This window comes from Sphaeroforma arctica (genome assembly GCF_001186125.1).
Source record: "Sphaeroforma arctica JP610 unplaced genomic scaffold supercont1.294, whole genome shotgun sequence".
Taxonomy (NCBI): Eukaryota; class Ichthyosporea; order Ichthyophonida; genus Sphaeroforma; species Sphaeroforma arctica.
In genome coordinates this window covers 12,786-22,785 of record NW_014040264.1, presented here as the reverse complement: position 1 = coordinate 22,785, position 10,000 = coordinate 12,786, and the positions used below count along the sequence as shown (strand labels likewise).

Sequence of the window (10,000 nt, the reverse complement as noted above, 5' to 3'; positions counted from 1 at the left end):
GTATCTTTGTATATATAGATATGTTTATACGTATATATATATATATATATTGTACTACATCCTCCTCATACAACTGTTATAGATTAACACACTGTATTTCTGGGCAGCTGGTGCGATGCTTGGTCTTCCCAAAGCCGCTGCTTCAATGGCAAGTGGCGAATTCTTGGACACGAGTCTGTTAGGTAAATGGCTGCATAAATAATACCATCAAGCATTAGAAGTAATACATATGTTGATATAAGTATTTTATCTATTATTATATGTACTACATTTACTATCAATAAATGTACTACATTTATTATGAACAGTATTACATGAATTGTGATAAGTATCACATTTACTACTATGAGTATTGCTTATTTTACCATATGCATCACGTGTTTCACTATGAGTATTACATTTATCAATTCAAGTCTTACATTTCTTATTTAAATTATTACATTTATTGGCTTCTACATGCACGTACCAACTATTATCAACAGGTAGGATAAGTGATATAGTGGATATGACCCCCTTCTCCCGCTTGCAACGAGTGAACACCTACAAGACTTGGGGCTCGCTCTTTAATCTGTTGCCAAAGGGCGGCAACGCTCTGTGGGGAGACTCTGATGCACCAGCACCCGACGACTACAGCTACACAGACGCGTGTGGTGGGTTTATGCTCGGGAGTACTACCCCTCTGACTACAGGTATCCACATATAACACATGTTTTAGGGTTTAGGGTTTATGAGCGGTAGTACTACCCATCTGACTACAGGTATACAGATATAACACATATTTTAGGGTTTAGGGTTTATGCTGTATCCCTCTGACTTCAGATATACAAAGATAACACATGCTTTAGGGTTTAGGTTTTATGCTTGGAAGTACTAACCCTCTGACTTCAGATATACAAAGATAACACATGCTTTAGGGTTTAGGGTTTAGGTTTTATGCTTGGAAGTACTAACCCTCTGACTTCAGATATACAAAGATAACATATGCTTTAGGGTTTCGGGTTTAGGTTTTATGCTTGGATGTACTAACCCTCTGACTTCAGATATACAAAGATAACACATGTTTTATGGTTTAGTGTTTAGGGTTTTATACGATAACAGATGTCGGTAGGACTACACCTCTAACGACAGGTATACACATATAGCATGTAATAGGGTTTGGGTTTTAGGGTTTTATATGATAACAGATGTCTGTAGGACTACACCTCTAACGACAGGTATATACATATAGCATGTAATAGGGTTTGGGGTTTAGGGTTTTATATAACAAAAGATGTAAATGATATATACGTGTATGAGTACTTATATAACAACCACTTGACTGAGTTTCAGCTGAAGGTGTGTGAAAGTACGCTGTGTGTAGTGTGTGGGGAGCCTGTGACGCACCCGCACCCCATGAGTATAGCTATACAGGCGCCTGTGGCGGGTTTATGCCCAGCAGTATTACTACCCATTATATTTCTACCTCTGCTATTACTAGACATATACATTGCTCTACCTACTGAAATGACAACTACCCTGTGGACTATGTGCTACTGTATTTTCAATATAATATATTTATATAGCTGTATACAGATATAATAATATATACTTATATATATTTATACTTATATACTTCTAAATATGTACGTATATACATATAAATATATACTTATAATTAATATACATACTTGTATGTACTACGTCCTGTATATTGTAAAGTACAACGCAGAGGTGTAAACAATCGACACATTTGCTGTTCTTGCTGTATGTATGTATGTATCACGCTCGCAACCAGAACTCCCTTGCCACCGCGAGAGGCATGCAACTAATTCCAACCCGCAATATTATCGTAATACCGGTGGTCAGTAAACTCTTCAGTAGAACAAGTAAAAACTTTCCGATAAATGTGTTTTATGTTAGGAGACACATCTCAAACCTGCTGTGGCATATACCCCCTGTTGTCTTTATTGAGTCCGTTAAAGAAATGATAAATCGTTTTGCGGTCCGCCCAATCACTGTTTCCAGACAAAACGCATTCAGGCGAAGGCTTGCCATCGCGAGTGATGCCCAACGTGACCGTGGATGAGATGATCACAGAGTTCCTACCAACACAGTTCCCATCGATGCAACACCATCTCAGCAACCTGTCATTCGGATACAGGTGCGTCTTTGTACTGCTTCGTTTTCCAGCTCTCGCTCAGACACACACACACGCACGCACACACAAAAAAAGGAGGGTTTCCTCTGGCTGTGTATGATACCTGCTGTGCTACACTATCAGACAAAACCCTTTGGGCCTTCGAATGCGCCAACCCGTTGATATTGACTCTACCATCCGGGTGTCCCACAAGACACGTATACGTACGTATACTTGAACACTGTATAACCACGTTCGTATATGCTACAATGGTGTGTGTGCACACCTCGAAATTACTACTAGCTGTGCGTGCACACCACCTTCTGCAATGCAACACACATCTCAAGCGATGCTGTTACTCGGGGTTGTGGTACCGTCTATAGTGTCACGCCAACAGACAACAATGACGCAGTCTTTAAATGGGCCAATCCGCTGGAAGTGGCGCTACCAAATGCGCCAGAGATGACCATGTACTCCATCTATGGTGAAGGGTCATACACAGAGAGATCCTACGCTTATCAGGTGCGGTGAGTTTTGATATTCTGACTCAATGTGTGTGTGTTTGTTAAGATCCTGTATCGTATTCTTACACGGTTGAGGGCTTTCCATATGTAATACGCACCTGAGATGACCATGTACTCCATCTCCAGTGAATGTTCAACACTCAGAGATCATACGCAAATAGCGTATGTTCTCATTGGTTTATTGCGGGGCGATTGAGTTACCTGAGCTGTAGCCGTTCGTCTTTGTGTGCTTGTATTCACGCTGATGCGTATCTGTAGCTGATTTGTATATGCAAAGGAGCCTGCAAATTGGTTACAGTCCCTTTTTATTTTCTTTTGGACCGTACGTTCACTATATACCGAAGCTTCATCGCGGGTGTAAGCTGTCCGAGGGATAGTATTACCTTAAAGTGGCGTGGTCTCAGGAAAATTTTAGATGGTTATTAGCAAAAAGGTTAACAACTGGTGACAACTCAAATTCTTCTTCGGTTTTAGAGTAGCTACACCCTAAACCCTAGAATCGTAAAACCCTGTTTTGTAAACAAGATTGGTGGTATACATTTTAGATCTCCTAGCCCAACATATTAACCTTAGTCTTTAATTATGTGCAATTGTAATGATATCATATCATATAGCCTGTGTACCGGCTATTCAGTCTACGTATCTATACTGTTGAGGCCGGGGGGTATATACCCCTACAAACCATACGTTTGACCCATGCGTAGGCCTAAGATACGCAGACACGCAGCTGTTGAGCTGCTGAGTTGTATTGATGTCATGTGTCCAGCCATACTCAAACACCGCTGAACCGATAAATGTTTCCACTCACATCACCACACACCCTACAACACCACACTACACTCCCCTCCCAGGCACGCGACTACGATGAGAGCTCTGAGGATCTGAAGTACCATATCAACTTCACCAAGAGTTCGGGCCGGTGGACTGCCGGGGTGTGTCTGACCACACGCGGCGATGGAACCGTCCCTCTGACATCGCTGGGATATATGAGCGCAACACAATGGCGCAAACCCTCACACAATCCGCATGGCGTCAAGATAGTCACCGTGGAGCTGCCCCACAAACGTATGCAGTGAGTATGTCGGTGTGTAGAACAGTCTGGGCTCCCGTTGGGGGTGTGTACTTCGGGAGTCTGTTAGTGATTTGGTTCGCCTGTGTGTTACCTTGAATACTGACACTGCTCACCGCTACCCTTCACAGCTCACACGCTCTATCTGCGTGGTGGGGACTATTCTTGCGGCCATGTCGATATCATGGGCAACAGAGACGTCAATAGAAAATTATTAAACATAGTGTCCGGGGGAGTGGAACAGGAAGCATTCACGTCCAGCATACGCGAAATTGGTGACGTCATTTACGACAGGCTACAGAAATCTGTCGCAAATCGAGCCGTCCCAAATGAGTCCGAGAAGTTGCGCAAGAAGGCCCAGGCCGATGAACGCGACCATGCGAGGGCGGAGCATATCGAACTGAAGACCAACGACATCAGAGAGGACTTATGAGCGTTTACGAGATGGCGCTGTGTATGTAGGTGAGTGCTGATGTAGCATCACCTGTGTGTCATTGCTTGTACGACTGGAGGAATGGATTGTTTTAAATGTCCGCGGCTGTTGCAAATGTCCGCGACTGTGGTGAGAGAGTTTGTAGACAAACCCGTGTGCGTGTGCGTGTGCGTGTGCATGGACGCAACAATTGAACCCCTCGTCGTCTTATGATGTTAAGTCTCGATGGCGTGTGAGGAACGGGCATTTTGCTCTTCTGTCACTCTTTTGGTTTCGGTGGTTGTGTGGATGTCTATCCGACGTTCGCTTACTTTGTGGTCGGTGAATGTATGTGTGTTTCTGTGTATGTATGTGCTGCGTGACATGGCTGCGTATGATATATCCGCGTTAGTTAGTATTGTTCATGTATGTTTGTGTTCAAATGACTCTTCTTTTCTCCTTACCCATTTCTGCAGGTTTGTATATAGGTTGACAACGGTTAAGTTTAAAGGCATGTTGTGAACGGAGTGCTATCATAGATGTGTGACCCATAATGTATACGTGTTTCCTGTCTTTATAACTTTTAAACTTTGAACTCGAACATGTGCTATACCCTTTTTAGTTGTGTCATATGTAAGGGTTTGCAAGTGTGTTGAAGTACCACGCCGCGAACGTGATAAACGCAACGGGGGGATTGGCCTCGATCTTAGCTTACACAAAGCTGATTTGTTTTAAACGTAAATACCAACAGGGGTGGACGAGACAAAACTCTATGCAGGTCGTTCAGCACAGGAGAGATCGGTTAAAAAAATGAATCATCACTCCGAATCTATAATTAGATAAAAGCAGGGATATATACTCTTCCTGATAGGTATGCCTATTCGTTCAGTAGACAGCTAGGGGAACGACCACGCAGCACCTGTGATTCGAAAGAAAAGGGCGCTGAGGTTGCAATGCTAAACTCGAGCCGCCAGCATTGCCTTTAGTTCCTATACTCTACCGTAGTCGTCGCTTGTTGATTTTGTCGAGTTGAACTATTATGTGACCGCCAAGGAACTACTACGGACATTTCCTTGTACTCGAGTGCTGGCTCTCTATAGTGTGAGTAGCGCACAAATTTGATTCATCGCCGTTCGGTATGGTAGCTGGTAAATCGACCAGCTGCTAGTCACTTTAACCGCCATATGGTTCAATTGACACATGTCGGGGGACCATCATGGCTCTGCGAGTTTGATGGAGAGAAATGCTCTGGCATGCACACAGCTGTTATATGTGCGTACACGCAAGCACAGATGAGCAGTCAAATGGGCGCATAGACATTCAGACAAAAACAGGGCACAGAACTGAAGATCAATAGAAGCTGGCCGATCCCAGAAGAAAAAGGTGGGCATGAAACAAGCGCCGGGGAAATCGCTCGCAATATGGGAGAGTGTGATAACAAGGACTGATATAGCAGCTTTCAGGGTTACAAATTTTTGATTACTTAATTTCAGGGCGGCAAAGCACGACCTTGCTACTCTGATTGGGTGCTTTCAATCTGGTTGTGAGTTCCCACGATAATAGTCCTGTATATTTACGCTTCATACGCCATGTCTACAAATTCAATACCGATCTGAAATTTAGATCTGGAATTAGGATATGTTCTATATTATCTAGTATACCCGTGACTCACTTGATCACAGTGCACAGGGAAGTATCGAAATGTCAGTGACTGCAATCTTATTTTACATCCAGAAATATTTAATACAACACTCCATATTGCATCATTCAAATACGCCATAGTGAGTAGGTATGAAGAAAAAATATATGAGCTTATTAATTAAGCTATGCAACGTTAAAACGCAATACACCGATGCTTGCGATGACTCAGGCATAGTTTGGGAAATGAGATCCAAGAAAATGTTAACGGCGATAGCCGGAATGTGATGATTCTATTCTTGTGTAACAGATACGATGTGCAATCTTACTATGCTACAAAACATTTTCATCTGCACTGCGTCTTGGGCATCGCCGACCTGTCTTGTGAAGGGGTGAATTGTCATACCCTTAGCTTTCGCGTTTCAATCCAAGGCATCGCACGTAAAATTGATTTGTATATCAGCAAAGCAAATTCACTCCCTCTTGGTGTATTGCGCTATAATATTTAGAGTAGCACATACAGCCCGTTTCTTGATACAATACCACGCTATTTTGCTTCAAGTATCAAGCAGTATATCCTCAAAAAAACATAGTGTGCTTCTCTTTTTGGTCATATTTGTGCAGTGCAACCCAATATTTAATTCAGCGCTGTAACTTCTAGTTAATGTGTAACGGTTTCTAGCTGTAGGGTTGATATAAAGGATTCAATGAACTGAGGGTCCCCGTATCACCTCTGTTGCTTGTGCTAAAAGTTAAATCGTATAGTATCCACAAACCATGTGAATACACAAAATAAAATTTTCAATCGTTTTGTTCATTCATGTGATCATGGCTAGGGTGGTCGTATCGGTCTGATGTTCTAGTGATTGTGACTTTGTGCAAAAACCGGCTTACAGTATTTTCTTGGGAAGAATCTTAGTATCCAGAAGTCACCAGTGTACTACACCTACCGCGTATGTGGCGTGAATTGCAACTGCTTTCCTGATTTGATTGATTCCTCCGGTCAAGTGTATCGCACTTTTACTAGTTCGCGGCTGAATAGCTTGATATTTGTGGAATAGCACGATATCAAATATCAAATTTGTAACATGACATGAATGATTGCCATACCACTCTACGCCACCACGAGTAATAAATTTTAACTCTGCTTTAATGGCTTGAAAAGTGTTGAATTGACAAACTTAAAACTTTTCCGTGAACTGTGGATCAGCTTTAGTATAAAATACAAGTCCTCTTATCTATTTGTAACAGGGAAGAAATTAAAAGATACAACAGAAAGTTGAACTGTAGGATACTGACCCGTTTCCGTCAAAACTGGACATTTTATTAGATTCTAGCTAAAGGCTGTCTGAAATGATTCCTTTAGACTGTCCAATAAGCCTTCTGAGCATTGCTTAAGCCCGTCTAAAAACAAATGGGACTTTCAGCCTTATAGCGGTGTTCAGACTTAGCCAGATAGTATCATATTCTCCGTCTTGAGATTTATCATAAGCCTATCTATTTGTAACAGGGAAGAAATCTTAAAAGATACAACAGAAAGTTGAACTGTAGGATACTGACCCGTTTCCGTCAAAACCGGTCATTTTATTAGATTCTAACTAAAGGCTGCCTGAAATGATTCCCTTAGACTGTCCAACAAGCCTTCTGAGCATTGCTTAAGCTCGTATAAAAACAAATGGAACTTTCAACCTTATAGCGGTGTTCAGACTTAGCCAGATAATATCATATTCCCCGTCTTGAGATTTACAATAAGCCTGATACCTCAAATAGTATATATATTAGCTCTGTCCCTTTTCGTCTGTGACTGTGGGTGGAATCAAAGCAGTCAGCACGAGATAAACTTATAAGTTCATTATAATTATTTGACTGAATAAATCCTATCTGCTGGACGGGACAGAAAACGTTAGTGTAAATACTAATCCAAAAATCCTACAAGACTTCAAAAGAAGCTTGAAGCATGCATTTGACACTAAACCCAACCAACTACTATGGGTCATAAGAATCCCTTAGTGCTATATTAAGAATTTCTCAAGATTTCAAAATATTGTATTTTTTAGAGATTCAGATGATGTCACTAAAGTGAGATGTTTACAAAATTGTACATCACCTATTCTATGTATTTTAGACCAAGTTGTCCTTTAATACATAAAATTCATGCTTTCCCAGGGCATATTCGAGATATTCATGGTGCAAAACCGATGCTTGATGATCTCCATGAGAATGTTATGGTAAACCGTTTAAATCAGGAATACAGTCGCTTTAGCTGCAACGGGGTCTCACTATTTCCTAGTGAAAACAAAGAAACGTGTAGGATTTCCAAAATTTGTATTAGCACAAATAGAAAGTAAGCTTTTTATAGGTCCAACAAGAGTTCATTAACTCGTACGAGATGATCACGGTGCTCAATCTGATACTGCTTGAGAAATTTGTGAGATACGTTGGCAGAATTTGAAATATATTGATAAGATACGACCTCTTCTCAAGTGTGAATCATAGGGTTTTGGCCAGTATTTCATACCGGTTCTACCGCTATATTTCAGATGACTTATCAGGAATATTGGATCCAGACCAAATTCAATATTTATTAATCCTGTGGTTATGGTATCTGGACTGGCTTTTCTGATAATCTGTACCTGGACGCTAAAGTCCCCTAACTTTGCACTTCTGAGCTTGTTTAGTGGCGGAAAGTGACATCTTAAAGTGACATCTTATGTTACTATGATTCCTTGGAGTTGGTGTTTTAGTACAGGGTAAAGATTGTCCCTTAGGGTGTCAAGATGAAAACCTTGCCACCACTATCTATTCTTACAAACTATTTGCCCTCCTTCAATGCCTATCTATACGACTTTTTACCACGATCATCGGAGTCAGTCTTGACCTGTACTCGAGTCTTCATCAACTTTTTGGCTCGGGAAAACGCTTCTCAACGGCGATTTTTTATCCGAGACTATTTTAAAAAGTGCTACAAGACAAGCTCTCTATCTGTACATTGCAGTAGGTACTCCTAGGATCCATCGCCTCAATTGAACGGCTAACGGTTTAATATTGGGAAGAGTTGTGTATCGTCAGTTTGTGGTATTTGACTGTCGGGGATGAATCCCTCCGAGACGTTGGCCTTTTTATGAGTCCAATTAGTAGCAGATAAAGTGGATTTAGTTTATTTCGGGATTTTACCAGAAAGGTCACAGACGAGATATCCATTACCCTCCCTGCTTATTCTTACGGTCTGCCATATAGTGCTGTCATTTTATTCATTTCACCTTGATAGCGGACCATTAGAATGTCACCTTCCTGGAAGTGTACGTAGTTCTTTTGGTTATTGCGGTCGTATGCTGCGCGCATCTTTTCTTGGTAATGCTCCACATCAGTGTCTAGTTGTGGTCTGATCGTTTTATCTATATTTTCATTCCCTTATCCCATTTACTGTTGTGCCAGGTACGTTCACTAATGTACTATGATCCGTATTATGTTTTTGTCTACATGTGTCTAAAGTACACATTGAATCGAGGTGATTTTTGTTTTCTCGATGAACGTAGATTGTGGTTCATTTATACGAATGACCGCCGTGGACACCAATTGCGGAATTTTGTTCAATGAATTCCCTATTAGTGGCATGAGGTTTCTATGTGATCGCCGGAGGTGATGTGACGGTGCTTGCTCAATGGTTTTCGAGAGTATGCCATTCAAATATTTTGTGCCTTGGCCACTTCGCATGACTTGCGGAAAGCCACGGTAGAACTAGTATTCCTGCTATAATTGCCGCTGATTTGTCTTTTATCGGCCTGAGTATGGCATATGATGAGAGTACGTCTAGCCAACCTATAAAAAATTGTCACCTCTATCCAACTCTAACAAGGAACCAATGGTATTCACTTGAATGTTATCCCCGGTAAATACAGTTGCTGTTGATTGTATTGGGTGATAACCCTAGTCGTGAATTTTGCTTTTGAGACATGGCGCACACCCCTCAATGTATTCTGTCGTGATCATGTGTGGTCATATATTTGAAGCCTCTTCATTGGTTCTTCAACTGTGTAATGCCCTGCTGAGTAATATTACGCTATGAGAGTAGCTCTATCATCGTATGTGACTGTCTAGCTATACTGGCTCGTCAGTGATTTGTACAGCCGAGATTTTTACGGCTGAGTGCGTCAGTTCTTCAACAAAATATGATGACTTTGTGAATAGTTTCATTCGACAGTGGTTTCCCGCAAGCTTCTATGCCTCTTTTCAGGAATGTG

At 41.4% G+C, this 10,000-nt stretch overlaps 1 protein-coding gene across 1 annotated transcript in view; it reads left to right on the top strand.

The window, feature by feature from the left end:
* SARC_04910 (hypothetical protein) overlaps window positions 1–5,883 on the top strand; it is a gene marked incomplete at its 5' end in the record, with an annotated part of 11,053 nt that extends 5,170 nt beyond the window's left edge. Inside the window, 7 exons of the mRNA XM_014301232.1 lie at window positions 108–182; window positions 483–689; window positions 2,005–2,140; window positions 2,500–2,638; window positions 3,492–3,705; window positions 3,841–4,171; window positions 4,873–5,883. Coding sequence (XP_014156707.1) covers window positions 108–182; window positions 483–689; window positions 2,005–2,140; window positions 2,500–2,638; window positions 3,492–3,705; window positions 3,841–4,142 — 1,073 coding nt within the window. The 3' untranslated portion in view covers window positions 4,143–4,171; window positions 4,873–5,883. The remainder of the gene's footprint in view (window positions 1–107; window positions 183–482; window positions 690–2,004; window positions 2,141–2,499; window positions 2,639–3,491; window positions 3,706–3,840; window positions 4,172–4,872) is intronic.
* Window positions 5,884–10,000: the final 4,117 nt, after the last annotated feature.